Genomic DNA, 23,002 nt, shown 5'->3' with positions numbered 1-23,002 from the left:
ATGTGACAGCCAATCACATGATTGGGAATCCCATCAAACTTCACTGGCCCCACAAACCCTTAAAGGGGCATATGGGGGTTTATTAAGAACAGTTTGTTTTAGCAATACAGCTCATCCCAGTCCCAATGTCAGATCCCAGCTCGTCCCAGTCCCAATGTCAGATCCCAGCTCGTCCCAGTCCCAATGTCAGATCCCAGCTCGTCCCAGTCACAATGTCACATTCCATTTGTCACTATGGCTCTGAAAGTCTATTGGACTGGTAACTTAGTTCCTTTATGATATTTTGAGATGTCACCTCCATATCCTGTGGTGACAGGAATACTCCTTCCTATATTCCTAATTCTACTCTACTCTGTCAATCTGAAATTGTCCGGTGACGGGAGATGTACCGGAAATACAATAATGTACGGAGGAAAAAGCGTGATGTCATCAGAGCTCAGCTGGTGTTCTGGGAATTCCTCCATACTGGACATCCCATGGAACAGAACTGGTGAATGGCAGCTGCTGGCTCTGGGACAAAAGATAGGAAATGATAAGAAATAGTCATATTTCCTCTCTAAAATGTCATTTCCTTTCATTTACAGCAAATCATTGGAATATTATCTCCCATTTATAGCTGGGAGGATGTTATGGGGGGAAGGATCAGCACCATTCACCCACAAGGCTGCTCTCCTAACACTACAAAGGGCCCAGCTACAGTGCAGCCGCCCGAATACTTACACCACTTGTCTGTAGAAGGAGGCAGAGATGGATTGTTATAGACAAGACTGCCTTGACCGACCACCCCCACCCCCCGTCACAGCACAACCCCCCCCCCCTCCTAGTCACAGCACATCAAACCCTTCCCTGCCTCCTCACCCCTACCCCCCAGTTGCAGCACATCCATTTCCTGCCTCCCCCAATTACAGCACATCCCTTCCCCTCCAAATCACAGCACATCCTTTCCCTACCGTCTCACCCCCCACCCCAATCACAGCACATCCCTTCTCTGCCTCTTCACCCCCCCCCCCCACCTCCTAGTCACAGCACATCGATCCTTTCCCTGCTTCCTCACCACTACCCCCACCCCCCAATTGCAGCTCATCCCTTCCCTGCCTCTTCACCCCCCTCAGAGCACAATCCCTGCCTTCCCCCCAACTCACAGCACATCCCTTCCCTTCCTCACCCCCTGCCGCCGTGTAAATTCCTTTCCTAATCCCCCCCCACTCACACAGTACATCCCTTTCCCTGGCTGCTCAACCCCCGTCTCTTACAACACCTCCTCACACCCCCCCATATTTGCATTCCTTCCCTGCATACTCACCCACCCCCTGCTTACATCTCTTCCCCTGCCTACTAACCCCCCTCACTGTACACAAAACAAGGAGCTTCACCCTCCCTTCCCATCCCAGAGTTCATCCATTACCAGTCTAACCTCCTTGCGATGCTGGGAGCCCTCTCTCTGCAGTAACCAGGTGACGCTCTCGAGCGGAGAATGGGTATCGCACTGAAGAAAGACGCTTCCACCTTCCACTCCTATCTGTAGGCGCTCAGAGACCCCTCTGTCCACTGAAAACAAAGAACAGTATGAAATGTAGCGGGTGTGGGGAAATATGGTGACAATTCTGAGACAGATACCTGCACATTCAGCACTGCCCTCACCTTGCATGTTGTACCCTCTGCACTGCCGCATTGGGTCCCCGTGCCTCACATCCTGACGCCGACTCCTCCTAATGAACAAGAACCAATGGGAACAGAGGAAATACAAAAAGAGATGGAATAAGGGAGACGTACATTGTTCATATCACTTTAAATGAGTCAGCAGTGGTCAAATTTATTACAGGTATTTACTGTATATAGTGCTGAACATTTCCACAGTGCTTTCACATCAGTCCCTGCCCTCAAGGAGCTTACAATCTAAGGTCCTTAATTATCTCGCATGCATACAAATATACACCTTCTAGGGTCCATTTACACCAATTCTCCAACCAGCATGTCTTTGGGGTGTGGGTGGAAACCCTTGGGAACACAGGGAGAGCATGCAAACTCCATTCAGATAGTTGTTTGGATGGGATTCGAACTGAGGACCCCCAGTGGTGCAAAGCAAAAGTGCAAATCACTGCTGCTCAAGAAGTACCATCTGATCCTGCTTCATATTGCTTGAAAGTCAAACTTTGTGTTAGGAGAACCCAAATGGTATATAGTATGTCTGAAAATGCACCTGTAAAAGGGTTAGATTTTGTACTTGCCTTACCCCGTCTTCCCCCGCAGCACCCAGACGAGAGCCTTACACCTGTCTTCGCCCCCAGGACCCTTAATCTCGTCTTCCTCTGCGGCACATAGACAAGAAGCCTTACCCACGTCTTCCCCAGCAGCACCCAGACATCAGCCCTACCCCCCGTCTTTCCTTGCGACACCCAGACAACAGCCTTATCCCCGTCTTCCCCTGCGTTAACCAGAAGACAGCCTTATCCCCGTCTTCCCCTGTGGTAATCAGAAGACAGCCTTATCCCCGTCTTCCCCTGTGGTAACCAGAAGACAGCCTTATCCCCGTCTTCCCCTGTGGTAACCAGAAGACAGCCTTATCCCCGTCTTCCCCTGTGGTAACCAGAAGACAGCCTTATCCCCGTCTTCCCCTGTGGTAACCAGAAGACAGCCTTATCCCCGTCTTCCCCTGTGGTAATCAGAAGACAGCCTTATCCCCGTCTTCCCCTGCGTTAACCAGAAGACAGCCTTATCCCCGTCTTCTCCCGCAGCAGCTAGACGAGAGTAAAGTCACACTGCTTCCAGTGAGATTGTAGAAAACACAGAGCAACCTAAATCTTGCCGGCTCTTGAAATGGATTTGAGTGTCTTCTAGTGAGATTCAGCCTGCTCTACATTCACCCAGGAATCTTTCCAAAAAGATGGTGATCCCCAGAAATGCAAAAGAAAGGGCCAAGGTAAGTATCAAGTCTAAGTTTTTCCTTTTACAGGTACATTTGTGGACATTCTAGGCATTGATTTTAACAGGGAAAGGGGGCTGAGCGTTATAAGTTGACCTTGCGCTGTGTGCTCTGGTTTGTTTCTCTAACCCCTCCATCACTACAGGAATTAGCAATGACATAATGGTTGAAGGATGGAACCAGGGCACACGGCAGGGAACACAAACATCCAAAACTGTCTGATGGACTGCAAAGTGTGAACAGAGGGGGAGTATAATACCTCTTCTATTACAGAGAATGGAGGGGAGACACGGGACACCAGAGAGAGGAGTATAATACCTCTTCTATTACAGGGAATGGAGGGGGGGTAGAAGACACGGGACACCAGAGAGGGGAGTATAGAATACCTCTTCTATTACAGGGAATGGAGAGGAGACACGGGACACCAGAGAGAGGAGTATAATACCTCTTCTATTACAGGGAATGGAGAGGAGACACGGGACACTGGAGAGAGGAGTATAATACCTCTTCTATTACAGGGAATGGAGAGGAGACACGGGACACTGGAGAGGGGAGTATATAATAGCTCTTCTACTACAGGGAACAAAGGGGAGGTAGGAAACACGGGACACCAGAGATAGGCGTATAATACCTCTTCTATCACAGGGAATGAAGAGGAGACATGGGACACCAGAGAGAGGAGTAATACCTCTTCTACTACAGGGAACAAAGGGGAGGTAGGAGACACGGGACACCAAAGATAGGAGTATAATACCTCTTCTATTACAGGGAATGGAGGGGAGTATAATACCTCTTCTATTACAGGGAATGGAGGGGAGTATAATACCTCTTCTATTACAGGGAATGGAGGGGAGTATAATACCTCTTCTATTACAGGGAATGGAGGGGAGGTAGAAGACACGGGACACCAAAGATAGGAGTATAATACCTCTTCTATCACAGGGAATGAAGAGGAGACATGGGACACCAGAGAGAGGAGTAATACCTCTTCTACTACAGGGAACAAAGGGGAGGTAGGAGACACGGGACACCAAAGATAGGAGTATAATACCTCTTCTATTACAGGGAATGGAGGGGAGGTAGGAGACACGGGACACCAGAGATAGGCGTATAATACCTCTTCTATCACAGGGAATGAAGAGGAGACATGGGACACCAGAGAGAGGAGTAATACCTCTTCTACTACAGGGAACAAAGGGGAGGTAGGAGACACGGGACACCAAAGATAGGAGTATAATACCTCTTCTATTACAGGGAATGGAGGGGAGGTAGAAGACACGGGACACCAAAGATAGGAGTATAATACCTCTTCTATTACAGGGAATGGAGGGGAGGTAGGAGACGTGGAATACCAGAGAGGGGAGTTTAATACTTGTTCTATTGCAGGGAATGGAGGGGGAGACTTGGGCTATGGAGAGGTGAGTATACTACTAACAAACTAAGAGAACTGACAGATTGGAATTTATGATAATTGGATTTTCTGGTCACTTAACTCTCGCCCCCGATATAGCTCTGTAGGCCAAGATGTCCCCACTTCCATCTCACACCTACCTCAGGGGTGACGGAGTGTAGCGGGCACAGGCCTTTCCATCCCATGCACAATACGGATCTCTGGAGAGACAGCAGTCCGCACAGGAGTCGCCATAGACTGCGCAGCGGTGGAGGGAAAGCTGGGTCACTCCGGCATCTGAAGACACGTATAGCTGGTGCTGCAATTCATACATATGACAGGTAAGGGCAAACTCTGCAATAAGGGCTTAGGGACATTTGATAATGACTTTAGGTCTTGTACATTCATCTACACACGCTACCCAGTGGCAATGGCTTAGCTCAGAACAAGTAACTTTAAAGGGACCATTTCTCCCAAGAAAAATCTTCCTATAATTTTAATTGTGCATTTAACATATATTTTGCATATTATTTACCTGCAAATTTCTGCCTTGTGAAGCCATCCCAAAATCCCTTGAGCCTGCTGCTAGGTGGCGCTATCTTAGATTTGCGGTCAGCTGACCCAGAGCTGTCACTCCAGTGTCACTCGACAGCCATCTTTCTTAACCAGAGATCTGTGGAATCACAGGGTTCCTCCAGAGGTTCATTGATCAGTGGGCAGGTTGATCTCTTGTCTGGTCATCAATGTACTTGGGCAGTAGACTGACCATGTGTTATGGGGGGGGTCCTTCTCCCATTGACTACCAACCTAAAAGACACCTCTCCCCCTAGTGATAAATGTAAGGAAACACTCTAAAATTGATCTAATATGGTAATGTGAGCCACTTACCACTCATGTAAGGGGTCACCTCCACTGTACACCAATGTAGGGGGTTACTTCTCCCATGACCACCAATGTAGGGCATCACTTCTCCACTGACCAACATAAGTGGTCACTTCTCCAATGGCCACCAATGTAGGGGCCATGTAAGGGGGCTACTACTCTACTGACCACCAATGTAAGGTGTCACTTCTCCAATGGACACCAATGTAGGGGCCACTTTTTCGATTGCCACCAACGTGGGTGGGGGGGGGGGGGTTAATTTCGCCAATTGACGCCAATGTAAGGGGGTCACTACTACTGGCCATCAATGTAGGGAATGACTTCTCCACTGACCTCCAACATAGGGGGTCACTTCTCCACTGGCCACAAATGTAGGGGGTCTGTAAGGGGTCACCTCCCCAACAGCCACCAGTGTCGGAAGTCACTTCTCCATTGGCCACCAATGTAAGAAGTCACTTCACTGACCACGAATGTAAAGGGTCACTACAATTTTTAATTTCTACATTTCTTTCCTGGCCCATATTATTTTTAATTTCATTTGAATGGTTTGATTTGGGGATCTTTGAGACCTAAAAATGATCTCAAGGTTACCTCTGATCTAAAAAAGTTGGGAAAGGCTCTATAATGTTACCCTTTACTCCTCCCCTGGCAGCTACAAAAAAAGTTAGGGAGGGGAGGAGGAGCTGGGCTAACTCAGACAATAATCAAGCACTCCCAGAGGAGAACAGGGCAAGGAAAAAGTTCATTACCAAGACCGGCTCTACTTCCTGCTTTGCAGTGCTACACAATGGTTGTGCTTTACTGCTCCTTCTCACAATGTAGGTCTATGAGTCGCCTGACAGATTTAAAACCACTTAAACAGATGCCCCTCCAATGTAAAATACATAGACACTTCCCTATGAGACGTTTGTTGGAGGTGTTCATCTGCTAAAGGGCCACTACTCCATATTTGGTGGGATTGCCCCCCCAGTTCAGAAACTGTGGGAGATGATTTTTACTCAGCTGTTGACCTCTCTTCAACCCACACAGGAAATGGCCCTATTGTCAATCATACTGGGGTCATTTCGATCCATCAAAAAAGACATCCTGCGGCACTTCTTGGCCACAACAAGGGTAGTAATACCTAGACATTGGAGAACATCGAATATGCCTTCACTGGGAGACTGGGCCATTGAGGTGGACAAGATTCGAGACTTGGAACATCTGTTGGCGCAGGAGAATGGGAAGCTGGACCAATTCTCCACCACATGGTCAGCTTGGTTCGTGTTCCGATTTTCAGCAGATTTCGTTCACTGGGCAAAGGGCGCAACAGGTACTGGTACCCCTGTGCCATGATGGAGTGCGAACAACCTTCACAACCCTTTCCCCCTCTACCTATTCCCTCTTCTGTCTCATTTATTTTCTTCCCATTATATTTCTGCCTTGAACTTTTCTGAGCTACCTTTACACTGAATTATGGAAAAATTCCATGTACATAACATCTCTAATGACCTTACCAGAACATATCCTATTGTGAGGAGGAGGTTATTGACATAACTCATGATATCCTTTCTGATTTAATGGGTCCATTTGCTTTTTGGTGGGCTATGAGATCTATTTCAATACGGAAACCTTTGGAGGTCCTTAATATTCTTTTATGTCCGAAAATCAAATTGTGAAAATACTATAATGTGGTAACTATGCTAATTTTCTTATGATCCTTATCTTTGTACCATATTCTATAACGTTTTATATTGTTGTACATTCTTTTTCTATTCATCTTTTAATAAAATAAGGTTGAACAAAACGGCTTAAATAATCATAGGCATTGTTTCATTGACAACAAGCTCTACCGCAAATGACCTCTAATACAATGAACACGCGTCGCCCAAAGCCTTCCTTATGCCAAAAGAGCGTTAGTGTGTTACTACTGTCATTCACCCATATATCAATGCCGCTTACCGGAACTGACTGACCCCCATTACAAAGGTCAGTCAAACGCACAGCAGAAAGTCTCCTTTACGTCCACAAACAGCCCCCACGGCGATCCTGAAATCCCAGTCCGATGGTAAGCAGCAACAGACCTCAGATCAGGGAGAAAGGAAGGACTCCTCATAGTGTAGTAGATATTACAAGCCGTTGATTGTAAAAAATTGGCAACTTACACAATCTCCAGTGTACAAGTGCACATCTGATGTTAAGCAGTATCCAGATAACCAAAAAGATGGCCGCCTTGTCCTCCAGTGCATCGAGCGTGTCACGCCTGCCAGGCCCTGCCTACATGTTTCGTCATAACAAGACATCATCAGGGGACCATCTTTTTGGTTATCTGGATACTGCTTAACATCAGATATGCACTTGTACACTGGAGATTGTATAAGTTGCCAATTTTTTACAATAAACGGCTTGAAATATCTACTACACTATGAGGAGTCCTTCCTTTCTCCCTGATCTGAGGTCTGTTGCTGCTTAACATCGGACTGGGATTTCAGGATTGCTGTGGGGGCTGTTTGTGGACGTAAAGGAGACTTTCTACTATGCGTTTGACTGACCTTTGTAATGGGGGTCGGTCAGTTCCGGTAAGAGGCTTTGATATATGGGTGAATGGTGGTGGTGACCCCTGGATTGTTATCTCTACTGGGAGCGGCTGTATACTGATCTCCTGTCTCACCCTATTGTGTGGACTCTATAAGTACTGTTCACCTTTTTGTTGCTTTATCTGTTATTCAGTATTTGTGCTAGCTGCTATTATTTTTTTGTGATCTACTGAGGGTGGCGCAGTATATTACTGCTATTTGTGTTACTACTGTATCCTGCCATATAGCCAATAAAGAATTGATGCAATGGATGTTACTAAGTAGCGGCTTCATTATAATAGGTGTGGCAATAAAACACAATAATCCTCTAACTCCCAGTCAATGCACCAATCAGAACAGTAACAGCACAACACTTACCCTCTTAGACGATATCCTGACATTTTTAACAGGAGACGGAACCTGTGTGTGAGATACAATGAAATATAATAAACATACACTGCAAATGATGTGTAATCAGAACAGGTCTACAGCCAGGGTCTAACCCAGAGTGGAAGGGGGGCTTCTAGGAAAATGTCCACCAAGCTCCTTCCATAGATAATCCTATTACAGGTCCTGAGCCATTCTTCAATAATGAACTTTACATGGAGTAAAATTATCTCTCATACTTCCAAGCCAACAAGAGTGTGATCTGGGATGAACATTCATAGCATCAGTACCTCTCAGGGTTTACCTCCAGACACCGGGGCTGCCATCAGGGCAATAAAGTCCCAATTCCTGCAGGGATCATGGTCATAAATCTGTCATGATGGGGCCCTCACAGCCAGAGACTACATTGTCCTCACGCGGCATGAGCCACTACGACAGAGGAACCTTTTCAGGCGCCATTTAAAATGAATAGCAGGTCCCAAAGCTGGCAGTTAATTAAATATTCTGACCTTTGAGTCAACAGAGAAACCTTTTTGTTGGGTTAATGGGTTACTTGAGTCTAACACTTCTTTTGTTGGGGAACCAGTCTCTGAAGGTAAGGCTGGAATTTAGCTTGAAGCTTCCAACTCTACTTTAGACTTGCATTGCTGTAAACGTTCCTCCAAGCCAAAATTGAACCCCCCCCTCTTAGCTGCTATTTTAGCATAGTTGGCAGGTATGGCCCTTTCTGCACCCCCATGCCCAAGGCGGCCACCTCTATAGCCAACCCCTGGCCTGAAGCAAGAGGTCTTGTGATTTACAATAGTACCTCTACCTAATCTTAGGCTTATTCTGTCAGATACCCTAAACCAGTGGTCCTCAACTCCGGTCCTCAGGGCCCACTAACAGGCCAGATTTTAAGTATTACCTTGGGGAGATGAAGACTTGAATACTGCAATCAGTATTCTAGTCTTCATCTCCCCAAGGTAATAATGTGCCCTGAGGACCGGAGTTGAGGACCACTGCCCTAAACCATCCTTTCTCAACCAGCATTCCTCCAGAGGTTGCTGGGTTTTTTTTGAGCAATGTTTGCCTTTCAGTTACCTCATCACTGATACCAACCATCTCTATATCTATCTATCTGTGAGGGGGGAATCTTTCCAATGAGCACCATGTAAGAAGCACTCCTCTCAGTGACTCTATTGTACTGTCTGCTGTAGATCTGGTAATTATTGGCAAAAGTTCCCTGTGACCAGAAACTTATTTCAAGGGTTCCTCCATGTAAATGGGTTGAGAGGACCTCTACCCAGCGTGTTCTGCAGATTGAATCTGCTTCTCCAGAAATGTCAATGAGTGAGATGCTGACTTCAACCCATATTTTCACTGTCCATGTTCTGCAGCCATAGACTGAATCTTAAAAGCTGGTCTCTTGACCAAGACCCTTGGGGGCATACAATATCTTCCCGGGGAGCAAAAAAGTACCAACTCAATGCTAAAATTTACTTCTATATGTGTAAGGCTTCCTACACACCTCTACTTGTTGGGCTTACTATGTTTTAACCCAGGGATTCTCAAACTACGGCCCTCCAGCTGTTGGAGAACTACACATCCCATGAGGCATTGTAAAACTCTGACATTCACAGACATGACTAGGCATGATGGGAATTGTAGTTCCTGAACAACTGGAGGGCCGTAGTTTGAAGACCCCTGTTTTAACCTGCAGGGCCTAATGTAATACATAGCCATGCAAATACAATGGCACCCAAGGAGTAACCTATGATATGTATAGATCAGCCATCCTCAATCAGGGTTCCTTGAGCTGTGGCTGATTGACCTTCCATATGATGGTTCCTCCAGCAGTATGGCACCGATTATCTTTTTAGGTGTCGGCGAGGTTGACCTCCACTGTAAGGATTGTTATTCTTCCTACAACAATGTAAGGGGTATTTTTTTTCCTGTTGACCCCCGTGAACTCATTTTAGTGAGGATTCCCAGAGACCTGAAAATTATTTTAGGGGTGCCTTTGGGGGGGAAGGTTGACAAACCTGATATAGATGAATCAATAATCAGACTGGGTGAGTAAAGCATGTGCAGTTAGTTCTAAATATTTTATGCAAACTTAAATGGGCTGCCACTCCAGACAATCATCCTTCAACTCAAGGGTGCAGGCGGCCAATTAGCCTGTCCATCGGCTCTGTGGAATATACTGGAAAGGGAGAAAACACCACAGCACACCAACCCAGCCTGAAAGGTGAATCAACAAGAAGGCTTTAGACAGACTCCACCCAGGTCACACCCCTGATGTATTTCGCCCCATCCACAGGGCGAAATGCATTGGTGGCGTGCCTTGGGAGGAGTCTGTCTAAAGCCTTCTTGTTAAGCACTTGCCGATCACCGCCCTTAGATATACTGCGGCAGGCTGGCTCAGCTGCGCAAACAGCCGTACCTGTACGGCGGTTCACGGAAGCGCTCCTGGGGGGGCAGCAGGGAAGCCGCAATTGAACGCCGAGCACCTGCGATCACTCCCTGTGGACAGAGAACGACAATCTGCTGTTGTAAACACAGCAGACCATTGTTCTCTCTGAAATGAGCACAGAGCGCCTGTGATCCTTCTATATAGGAATACAGGTCTCTGTGTTGATTCCACAAGTCCCTCCCCCATACAGTAAGAAAGCACCCCCTAGGTATACACTTTGATCGCCCCTGGGTTAACCCCTTCCCTACCAGTGTCATTAGTACAGTGACAGTGAATATTTTTAGCACTGATTACTGTAGTAATGTCACTGGCTCCCCCCAAAAAGTGTTAGTTAGGGGTCCGATCTGTCCGCCACAATGTTGCAGTCCCGCAAAAAATTGCTGATCGCCATTACTAGTAAAAAATAAATAAATAAAAAAAATCTCCTAGTTTGTAGATAACCTTCCAGGACTGAAGTGGTTAAATCCCCTTTCTTCCCCATTCTGATGCTCAGTTTGAACTTCAGCAAGTTGTCTTCACCACCTCTAGATGCCATTAAAGTAACGCAGTGCCGAATCACAAACAATGGCCTGGTCATTAAGGGGGCAAAACCTTGTAGGGCTGAAGTGGTTAATTAACCTTTAGGGCCGGGTTGGTTTGCAGCGTGTTTCTCCCTTTCCAGGACTGCACTTCTCATTCATAACAACAGAATATATTTACACTGCACCCTGATGGGGGCGCTATAAATAGTATTTCTTACAGACATTTTGGTAAATAAAGTTCTCTATACATCGATAAGAAAAGTAACTTTACCCGAAACACTTCCACTTCCTCCAGAGTGACGCCTTCCGTCTCCTCGGGACCTTTGGGTAGGATCATCACCTTCTGGACCGTACCACGATCTGATAAGAGGAGGAGACAAGGTGTCAGCCCATACACTGGTGACCCCATTGTAGAGATATAAGTGTAATGATAAGAGCCGCTCTCTCACCTGTACCCAGGAAGAGAACGGTGTACTCTCCATCGGAGGCCGGCACAATGTCTACAGCGATACTGGTGAAGGTGTAGGAGACGTCTGAGAGCAGGAGGAGGGGTTTGCGGTTCACGGGGTACACTGAAGTGTACATGAGCGGATGAGTCCGCACAAACCTCAGCACATCCTCACCGAAATGCCGACTGGAGCGAATGCTGGCCACCGAGAAGCCACCTGCGCACTGGAAGACACATGACAAGTCCAATGAGGACTCGGTGCAAGACACTCCTAACATTATACAGGTCGGGTCTGCGAACTTTGCTTGCATTAGAGCTGCTTTTCTCTTCATACAAGTCCATGGGAATGCTAAAGCAGCCTGATGCATGCAGCAAGTTAAAGTCTTAACCCCCCCACCCCCACCCATATACTTTTCCAGGTTAGCAAGCTGGTAAACCAGGAAGACATTTGCAGAATGGTCGTCTACACACTATACAACTTTTGTTGTTAGATTTCCTTTAGATTTACCTTCAACCATGTAGTAGAAGGGCCGGCCTGACTGCATAAATATAGTGTGAGAACAGGTGCGCTGCTGGGATAGCTACTAATCCACACCTATAAATGAACTGCAGCACTCACCAACACAAGAACTCGCAAAGAGAAATATAAAAGCAAAGGGCAGGGCGCTATTCAGATGTGAGATGAAGCTAAAATAATAATATGATAAACCAAGAAGTGTAATAGATAAAAAACACTATGATCAACCCTCTATATATTTATATATATATATATATATATATATATATATATATATATTATTTTTATATATATATATATATATATATATATATATATATATATATATAAATAAAAAGCAAGTATAAATCAATATGCTATATAAATATAAAGCCAAATATATATATAAAAAAAAATCTCCCCAATTGCAGTGTGTGTCTAAATGTGCAAACGATGCCAAAAAGTGCAAAAAATACTAATTGAAAAATGTAAGTCCAAAGATAAAAAATATATATAATATTGAAAGTCCAAAAAGGAAAGTCTATTAGTCTTTTTTGCACTTTTTGGCATCGTTTTCACGTTTAGAAACTCAATAACAATTGGGAAGATTTTTTCTTATATATTTGTGCTTTATATTTATTCAGTATTTTGATTTATGCTTGCTTTTTATTTTATATATATATATATATATATATATATATATATATAAAATTCAGTATTTTGATTTATACTTGCTTTATATATATATATATATATATATATATATATATATAAATAATAGATATATATATTAAAGGTTTATCATATTGTTTTTTTATCTATTACACTTCTTGGTTTATCATATTATTATTTTAGCTGCATCACATATTTAACTGCATACAAATTTAAAGTGTTTAGGTTTGACCTCATACTATATGGTTTTGGTAAATCTAAAGAGAATTGTATAATGTGTATCCAGCTTAAGGCTTTCTTTGGCAGACTGTGGGGTACTTTGATAAAAAATTTTGCATAGCTGTTCATCCGTCAAAACTGCATGGAAAATTTTTCTGTATGAATGGGGCAGAATCGATTGTTGCGGACATTGAATGTTATTCATTGAAAAAAAAAAAAAAGGAAGTACCACAAAATGGCCACTAGATGAAGCCATCATAGAAAATAAATGTGCTCCTCAGCGCCACCTGGTGACCATAATGCAGTATTTTTCCGTTTTTTTTATTTTCAAAAAATAAAGCCTGAGAACATTCGATTTTGTTCCATAAGCACAAAATGAATTTACATGCACTTTTGAAGGACAAATAGAATAAACAAAGAATACATTCTTTACATCTGAGACAAAAAAAAATGCTTTTCAATATACATGTTCTCAGATCTTCCCAGTGTATGTCTCAGAGGAAGGCATTTCAGTCCTTGAAATTATAGTAAAGAATTAAATGAATGGAGCCCTTGCATCAAGAGTCCTCAGTTCACTTCACAGAGCCATCTAGTGGTCATAATGCTAATATTTACAATGCACATCAGTGCCACCTAGTTGCCATAATGCTTTTATTTACAATGAACATCATCTGAAGCATAATTTCAAGGTTATTCATTGAAACAAAAAAAGGAAGTACCACAAAATGACCACTAGATGGAGCTATCATAGAAAATAAATCTGCTCCTCAGCGCCACCTGGTGACCATAATGCAGTATTTTTCAGTTTTTTTTTTTTTTTCAAAGAATAAAGCCAGAGAACATTTGATTTTGCTCCATAAGCACAAAATTAATTTACATGCAGTTTTGATGGACTAATAGAATAAACAAAGAATACATTCTTTACATCTGAGACAGACAAAAAAAATGCTTTTCAATATACATGTTCTCAGATCTTCCCAGTGTATGTCTCAGAGGAAGGCATCTCCGTCCTTGAAATTTTAGTAAAGAATTAAATGTGAATGGAGTTCTTGCATCAAAACCCAGGAGGACTCCGTTCACTTATTTCTTCAACATAATTTCAAGGACTGAAATACTTTGCTCCCCGTCAAAACTGCATGGAAAATTTTTCTGTATGAATGAGGCAGAATCAATTGTTGCGGACATTGAATGTTATTCATTGAAAAAAAAAAAAAAAAAAAGGAAGTACCACAAAATGGCCACTAGATGGAGCTATCATAGAAAATAAATCTGCTCCTCAGCGCCACCTGGTGACCATAATGCAGTATTTTTTCTTCCTTTTTTTTTTCAAAGAATAAAGCCTGAGAACATTCGATTTTGTTCCACAAGCACAAAATTAATTTACATGCAGTTTTGAAGGACAAATAGAATAAACAAAGAATACATTCTTTACATCTGAGACAAAAAAAAATGTTTTCCAATATACATGTTCTCAGATCTTCCCAGTGTATGTCTCAGAGGAAGGCATTTCAGTCCTTGAAATTATAGTAAAGAATTAAATGAATGGAGCCCTTGCATCAAGAGTCCTCAGTTCACTTCACAGAGCCATCTAGTGGTCATAATGCTAATATTTACAATGCACATCAGTGTCATCTAGTTGCCATAATGCTTTTATTTACAATGAACATCATCTTCAGCATAATTTCAAGGTTATTCATTGAAAAAAAAAAAAAAGGAAGTACCACAAAATGGCCACTAGATGGAGCTATCATAGAAAATAAATCTGCTCCTCAGCGCCACCTGGTGACCATAATGTAGTATTTTTCCGTTTTTTTATTTTCAAAGAATAAAAATTGCCTGAGAAGATTAGGTTTTGCTCCATAAGTACAAAAATTAATTTACATGCAGTTTTGAAGGACAAATAGAATAAACAAAGAATACATTCTTTACGTCTGAGACAAAAAAAATGCTTTTCAATATACATGTTCTCAGATCTTCCCAGTGTATGGTCTCAGAGAAAGGCATTTCAGTCCTGTAAGCTCTAACGAGCCGGGCTGTCCAATTCCTCCTGTATTGAATTGTATTGTAGTTGTATTTGTCTTCCCTCATATTGTAAAGTGCTGCGCAAACTGTTGGCGCTATATAAATCCTGTATAATAATTATAGTAAAGAATTACATGAATGGAGTTCTTGCATCAAAACCCAGGACTCAATTTACGTATTTCTTCAACATAATTTCAAGGACTGAAATACTTTCCTCCCCGACATATACCGGGAAGATCTGAAAACATGTTTATTTATAGGTTTCCTTTTATCTCAGATACAGACTTTTAAGTTACATTTTTTCATAGTCCGGGTTTCCTGAAAATGTAACACTATACTTTTTTATGAACGTGATTTTTTTTGGTTATAAACATAATATTTTGGTAACAAAAAATCTTTTCTAGATTTAATTTTTTTTTTTTTTTTTTTTTAGTTTAGATACCCCGAGCTTCTACTGAACTATCCCAGATTAATACTATTTTGTGTTACCAAAATTTTATAAGAATATAATAATTTAGTGATTAATAAAGTATTTTGAATCTGAATATTATATTTATAGCTAAAAAGCCATTTTCATTTTAAAAGAAGGCAGCCACGTTTTCAGAAACGCCACATCATGAAAAATCGACAAAAACTTTATGGAAAAAAAAAATAAACATTGAAATGTGAAGTGTAATTATTTTAATTTTTTATTTGTTTTAGGTAGAGTAGGGAAGTAATTTAAACCCCTGTTAGGTGCTTATTGCTTTATCTATCTGGAATGGTTTATTAAAAGCTTAGTGTATCTAAAAAAAAAATAATAATAATAAAATAATAATAATGTAGCAAATATAGAAAAACGTTATTATTTGTTACCAAAATAATTTAATTTTTGTCTTACCGTAAAATCCTTTTTTCTGATGTTCATTGACGAACACAGCTCCAGAATCTTTTTGAAGATTGGGTTATGCTGCCCCCTACAGGTGTAGGACACTAGTGTCCTACACCTGTAGTGTCCTACCTATTGTTTATTTAAAGGTTTCCTTTTGTCTCAGATACAGACTATAAGTTTAATTTTTTCATAATCTGGGTTTTCTGAAAATGTAACAGTATACTTTTAAATAAACATGGTTTATTTTCTACGTGGTTTAGTGTCCTACTCCTGTAGGAGGCAGTATAACCCAATGGTCGAGAAGATTCCTGAACTGCGTCCGTCAATGAACGAAACAGAAATTATACTTATAGCTAAAAGACCAAAACGCGTAAACCCTGTATTATTTTGCACCACACTTGGATTAATAAATGTATTCATTGCGGAAGATTGAGCTGATGGCTTTACTTTATCTACATGTATAGCTAAAAGACCACCTTCATTTAAGAACATTTTAAAGTAGAACTATAGAAAAAATAACAAAAAAATAAAAATTTTCTATATTTTATATAAATGTTTTCAGAATTGTCACTCTTTTTGTTTATTATTAATGTTATTTATAATTTATTAATGTTATTACTTCAAATAAACTATTCCAGATAACTATTATATTTTATATATATATATATATATATATATATATATATATATATATATATATATATATATATATATATATATATATATACACCTTGTACATACACTATTTAAATCTTTTTTATTTTTGGTTCTCTATGAGGCATTTTTAAGGGTAAAAATCTGTGCCTCCCTTTTTTCTAGACCATTGTTTGCTGTCTGTGTCCCCTCTAGGTAGATTCCTCCTCTCGGTCTGTGTCCCCTCTAGGTAGATTCCTCCTCTCTGTCTGTGTCCCCTCTAGGTAGATTCCTCCTCTCTGTCTGTGTCCCCTCTAGGTTGATTCCTCCTCTCTGTGTCCACTCTAGGTAGATTCCTACTCTCTGTGTCCCCTCTAGGTAGATTCCTCCTCTCTGTCTGTGTCCCATCTAGGTAGATTCCTCCTCTCTGTCTGTGTCCCCTCTAGGTAGATTCCTCCTCTCTGTCTGTGTCCCCTCTAGGTAGATTCCTCCTCTGTGTCTGTGTCCCCTCTAGGTAGATTTCTCCTCCCGGTCTGTGTCCCCTCTAGTTAGATTCCTCCTCTCTGTCTGTGTCCCCTCTAGGTAGATTCCTCCTCTCTGTGTCTGTGTCCCATCTAGGTAGATTACTCCTCTCTGTCTGTGTCCCCTCTAGGTAGATTCCTCCTCTCTGTCTGTGTCCCCTCTAGGTAGATTCCTCCTCCCTGTCTGTGTCCCCTCTAGGTAGATTCCTCCTCCCTGTCTGTGTCCCCTCTAGGTAGATTCCTCCTCCCTGTCTGTGTCCCCTCTAGGTAGATTCCTCCTCTCTGTCTGTGTCCCCTCTAGGTAGATTCCTCCTCTCTGTCTGTGTCCCCTCTAGGTAGATTCCTCCTCTCTGTCTGTGTCCCCTCTAGGTAGATTCCTCCTCTCTGTGTCCCCTCTAGGTAGATTCCTCCTCTCTGTCTGTGTCCCCTCTAGGTAGATTCCTCTTCTCTGTCTGTGTCCCATCTAGGTAGATTCCTCCTCTCTGTCTGTGTCCCCTCTAGGTAGATTCCTCCTCTCTGTCTGTGTCCCCTCTAGGTAGATTCCTCCTCTGTGTCTGTGTCCCCTCTAGGTAGATTCCTCCTCTCTGTCTGTGTCCCCTCTAGGTAGATTCCTCCTCTCTGTCTGTGTCCCCTCTAGGTAGATTCCTCCTCTCTGTGTCCCCTCTAGGTAGATTCCTCCTCTCTGTCTGTGTCCCCTCTAGGTAGATTCCTCCTCTCTGTCTGTGTCCCATCTAGGTAGATTCCTCCTCTCTGTCTGTGTCCCCTCTAGGTAGATTCCTCCTCTCTGTCTGTGTCCCCTCTAGGTAGATTCCTCCTCTGTGTCTGTGTCCCCTCTAGGTAGATTTCTCCTCCCGGTCTGTGTCCCCTCTAGTTAGATTCCTCCTCTCTGTCTGTGTCCCCTCTAGGTAGATTCCTCCTCTCTGTGTCTGTGTCCCATCTAGGTAGATTACTCCTCTCTGTCTGTGTCCCCTCTAGGTAGATTCCTCCTCTCTGTCTGTGTCCCCTCTAGGTAGATTCCTCCTCTCTGTCTGTGTCCCCTCTAGGTAGATTCCTCCTCTCTGTCTGTGTCCCCTCTAGGTAGATTCCTCCTCCCTGTCTGTGTCCCCTCTAGGTAGATTCCTCCTCTCTGTCTGTGTCCCCTCTAGGTAGATTCCTCCTCTCTGTCTGTGTCCCCTCTAGGTAGATTCCTCCTCTCTGTGTCCCCTCTAGGTAGATTCCTCCTCTCGGTCTGTGTCCCCTCTAGGTAGATTCCTCCTCCCTGTCTGTGTCCCCTCTAGGTAGATTCCTCCTCTCTGTGTCCCCTCTAGGTAGATTCCTCCTCTCTGTCTGTGTCCCCTCTAGGTAGATTCCCCCTCTCTGTCTGTGTCCCCTCTAGGTAGATTCCTCCTCTCTGTGTCTGTGTCCCCTCTAGGTAGATTACTCCTCTCTGTCTGTGTCCCCTCTAGGTAGATTCCTCCTCTCTGTCTGTGTCCCCTCTAGGTAGATTCCTCCTCCCTGTCTGTGTCCCCTCTAGGTAGATTCCTCCTCTCTGTGTCCGTGTCCCCTCTAGGTAGATTCCTCCTCTCTGTGTCCCCTCTAGGTAGATTCCTCTTCTCTGTGTCTGTGTCCCCACTAGGTAGATTCCTCCTCTCTGTCTGTGTCCTCTCTAGGTAGATTCCTCCTCTCTGTCTGTGTCCCCTCTAGGTAGATTCCTATTCTCTGTCTGTGTCCCCTCTAGGTAGATTCCTCCTCTCTGTCTGTGTCCCCTCTAGGTAGATTCCTATTCTCTGTCTGTGTCCCCTCTAGGTAGATTCCTCCTCTCTGTGTCCATGTCCCCTCTAGGTTGATTCCTCAAGAAGAACTTTTGAAGGAGCAGGATGGAAAGTTTTGCTCAAACACATTTCTAGGAGTGAATGTGATTTTCATTGGGTAAAGTCCATTTGTCCCAGAAACGAATGCTAAAAGCAAACAAAATTTTGGAGGTACTTTCGAATGACATTCATCAAGCTGTCAAATGTACTGAGAATCTTTGTATGAACCCCTATCTGTTCTATCCGAAACTAAAAAAATAAAGTGCTTTGAATTCTGACTGATCCAACCCTCCCGAAAAAAATAAAAATAAAATCCAAGCTCCTCCCTATGAAATCCAATTTTCAAAACCAAAACAACTGAATTGTGACCACTGAATCACTCCGACATTTAGACTGCCAGCAGGTGGCGTGTCTCACCGCTCCAGGCCGGGGGTAAGGCGTTTTCCCTGTATAGGCCGTCATCTGGAACCCATGTCCCTCCTTGTGTGCGAATGGCCCATTAAACACAGCACGGACGTCAGCAAGAGAGTACACACAGACGGCAGAGCCCCGGAACACGGAACTAAGAGACACACACAGAGACAGCTACATTAGGGACAACCGGCCAACACAAGATGAAAAATAAAAAACAGTGACACACTGAGGAGTACAGACATACAGACAGCCATATATAGGTCCAATTGGAGGAATGTCAACCACCAGGCAGGCCGGGAGGACAATAAATGGTGTACAGCTGTGTTGGTTACTTTTCATAATATGGGGGGGTCTCAAGTGTGGCTTTCGACATCACCAAAGGGCTGCACAAAACACTGGCTGAATGTACAATGTAATACTAGAGAAACAAAATGGCTGACACAGTGTCTTACTGCTCCAGGCCGGGAACACTGCAGAAAATGACCAGAGACTGCAGTAATGCTACAGGAGATGGTCAGAGACTGGGAATGTTCTACAGGAGATGGTCAGAGACTGGGGATGTACTACAGGAGATAGTCAGAGACAGGAGACAGTCAAGGTATGGAGATGTGCTACAGGAGCTGGTAATAGACTGGAGATGGTCATAGACTGGGGATGTTCTACAGGAGATGGTCAGAGACTGAGGATGTTCTACAGGAGATGGTCAGAGTAGGCAAATCTGATGTAGGAGATGTCAGAGTGAGGATATGCTACAGATGATCAGAGACTGCAAAAATGATGCAGGAGATGGTCAGAGACTGGGGATGTTCTACAGGAGATGGTCAGAGACTGGGGATGTTCTACAGGAGATGGTCAGAGTAGGCAAATCTGATGTAGGAGATGTCAGAGTGAGGATATGCTACAGATGATCAGAGACTGCAAAAATGATGCAGGAGATGGTCAGAGACTGGGGATGTTCTACAGGAGATGGTCAGAGTATGGGGATGTCCTAAAAGAGGTGGTCAGAGCATGGGGATGTTCTATAGTAGGTGGTCAGAGCATGGGGATGTTCTACAGGAGGTGATCAGAGTATGAGGCTATCCTACAGGAGATGATCAGAGTATGGGGATGTTCTACAGGAGGTGGTCAGAGTATGAGGATATTCTACAGTAGATGGTCAAAGACCACAAATATGATATAGGAGATGTCAGAGACTGAGGATATGCTACAAGCGATGATCATAGACTGCAAATATGATGCAGGAGATGGTCACAGTATGAGGATGTTCCACAGGAGATGGTCAGAGACTGCAAATATGATATAGGAGCTGTCAGAGACTAAAGATATGCTACAGGAGATGATCAGGGATGGAAAAAAATGATGCGGGAGAGGGTCAGAAATTGGGATTGTTCTACAGGAGATGATCAGAGACTAGGGATGTGCTATATGAGGTGGTCAGTTGATGATGCCCTACAGGATATGGTCAGAGACTGCAAATATACAGGAGATGGGATATGCTATGGGAGATGGGATATGCTACAGGAGATGGTCAGACTGAAAATATAATGCAGGAGATGGTCAGAAAATGGGAATCTGCTACAGGAGATGGTCAGAGCCTGGGGATATACTACAAGACATGGTCAGAGACTGAGGATGTGCTACAGGAGATGGTCAGAAACCAGGAATGTGCTAAATGAGATGTCAGAAATTCAAATATGATGCAGGAGAAGGTCAGTTATGAAGATTGTGCTACAGCAGATGGTCAGAGACCATGGATGGCCTACAGGAGGAGGTCAGAGACTAGAGATGTGGTCAGAGACTGGGGATATTCAACAGGAGATAGTCAGAGTATGGGGATGTTCTACAGGAGATGGTCAGACTATGGAAATGTTCTAGAAGGAGATGGTCAGAGTTTGGGGATGTTCTACAGGAGGTGGTCATAGACGGAGGATGTTCTACAGGAGATGGTCAGAGACTGGGGATGTTCTACAGGAGGTGGTCATAGACGGAGGATGTTCTACAGGAGATGGTCAGAGACTGGGGATGTTCTACAGGAGATGGTCAGAGACTGGGGAGGTTCTACAAGAGGTGGTCAGAGACTGGGGATGTACTACACTAAATGGTCAGAGACCGTGGGTGGCCTACAGGAGATGATCAGAGTCTGAGGATGTTCTACAGGAGAAGGTCAGAAATGGTATAGGAGACTTCAGATTCAAATATGATGCAGGAGATGGTCAGCTACTGAGATTGTGCTACAGGAGATGGTAAGAAACCATGGATGGCCTCCAGGAGAAGGTCAGAGACTAGAGATGTGGTATAGGAGATGGTCAGAGACTGGGGATATGCAACAGGAGATGGTCAGAGACTGCAAAAGTGCCATAGGAGTTGTTTGAAACTGGGTACATGTTTCAAGAGACAATCATAGACTGTAAACACATAACATGAGATCTCTAGAGATCACCATTATTACAGGCCCTTTAGATAAATGCTTCCTTATTTGTGCTCCCTATTTTCTCCCTTGTGTCACAGCAAGGTCCATTATAAAATATCAGAGGAAATAAAAACATAAAAAGGAAAGGGATGGACAGCACAGAAAATAGTAAAATCCTATGAACACCCTAGAATGCACACATGCTACTTTTTGCAGGGGCCCCAACGTACGTACTATAAGTGCCAAAGGGCCAGAGGTTGGGCACCAGGGACGGTATAGAACAAGACAACTTTGTAAGAAGGACATTCACACAACAAACTGAGAGGAAGACAACAGAAACAGGTACATGGAGATGTCATCTCACCCCAGTGTAGTGAAAACTCCATAGATGAGAGGGTTCTGCTTGTCCTGGGTCTGCTGTATAAAAATGTCACCTGTATAAAAAAGAAATGTTTATTAGCATGCTGGAGATCATACTGTCGTGGTGGAACAGGCCACAGGTAAATCTCATAAGCTGCATTGCTCAAACAGTCTAGGGGTTTCCCCACCCTGCAGCTTTACGTACACAAAGGGTGGGGTGCCTATGACATCATTGACCTAATATGATCATGTGATCCACTGGCCACCAAGGTAGGGGTCACTTCTCTACTGGCCACCAATATAAGGGGTCAGTACTCTTCTGGCCACTAACATAAGGGGTCACGACTCTTCTGGCCACCAACATAAGGGGTCACTCCTCCATTGTCCACCAATGTAAGGTATCACTTCTGCACTTACCATCAATGTAAGGGGTCCCTTCTCCAATGGCCACCAATGTAGGGGGCCACATATCCAGTGACTGCCAATATAAGCGGTCACTTCTCCACTGACCACCAATGTAAGGGGTCATTTTTTCACTAACCACCAATGTAAGGTGTCACACCTCTCCAATGGTCACTGATGTAGGGGTAGCTCCTTGTCACTGCTTGTGCTGCTGCAACTCTTAACTCTGTACACTGCACACTGACTTTTCAGGGCCCAACCACGGGTACCCCCTTTACACTTCGGGGTCCTCTGACTAGGTACCCCCTTTACAGCTAGCTGAATCCCTGAAACCTTCTCTGGAGTGGTTCCCTCTACACTTGGCAGACACTTAGGGGCAGTTCACAGTACTCACGACCTTGGCAGGCTTTCCTGGAACTAGACCCTCTTCCTCCACTGGTCCTGGGCACACCGGATGCCCTCTGCAGCTCAACTCAGCACTTGCTGGATTCCCAGGCAGCCACCTGGAACACCCGATCCTTCTGACAGGAGAAGAGACAGCCGTACTCTCCCTCCTGGGACTCTGCTTCCCGCCAAAGACGCTGCGTCATGCGTTCCCTCAAAACTTATACCCACTCCCAGAATCCTCTGC

General features: G+C 43.8%; 1 protein-coding gene across 1 annotated transcript in view; it reads right to left on the bottom strand.

Annotated features, from left to right (window-relative positions):
- Nucleotides 1–23,002, bottom strand: part of LOC309560079 (semaphorin-3F-like) — a 169,428-nt gene that overhangs the window by 5,613 nt on the left and 140,813 nt on the right. The window contains exons 10-17 of the mRNA XM_082263599.1: nt 21,974–22,043; nt 19,203–19,347; nt 11,563–11,785; nt 11,385–11,473; nt 8,129–8,170; nt 4,475–4,632; nt 1,642–1,709; nt 1,415–1,548 (exon numbers count right to left, since the gene is read on the bottom strand). Of these exons, the coding sequence (XP_082119725.1) occupies nt 1,415–1,548; nt 1,642–1,709; nt 4,475–4,632; nt 8,129–8,170; nt 11,385–11,473; nt 11,563–11,785; nt 19,203–19,347; nt 21,974–22,043 (929 nt within the window). The remainder of the gene's footprint in view (nt 1–1,414; nt 1,549–1,641; nt 1,710–4,474; nt 4,633–8,128; nt 8,171–11,384; nt 11,474–11,562; nt 11,786–19,202; nt 19,348–21,973; nt 22,044–23,002) is intronic.

The sequence above is a fragment of the Pelophylax lessonae genome (genome assembly GCF_965119305.1).
Source record: "Pelophylax lessonae genome assembly, chromosome: 7".
Taxonomy (NCBI): Eukaryota; Metazoa; Chordata; class Amphibia; order Anura; family Ranidae; genus Pelophylax; species Pelophylax lessonae.
Note: the sequence above shows the minus strand (reverse complement) of the source record. Positions and strands in the feature narration are given on the sequence as shown.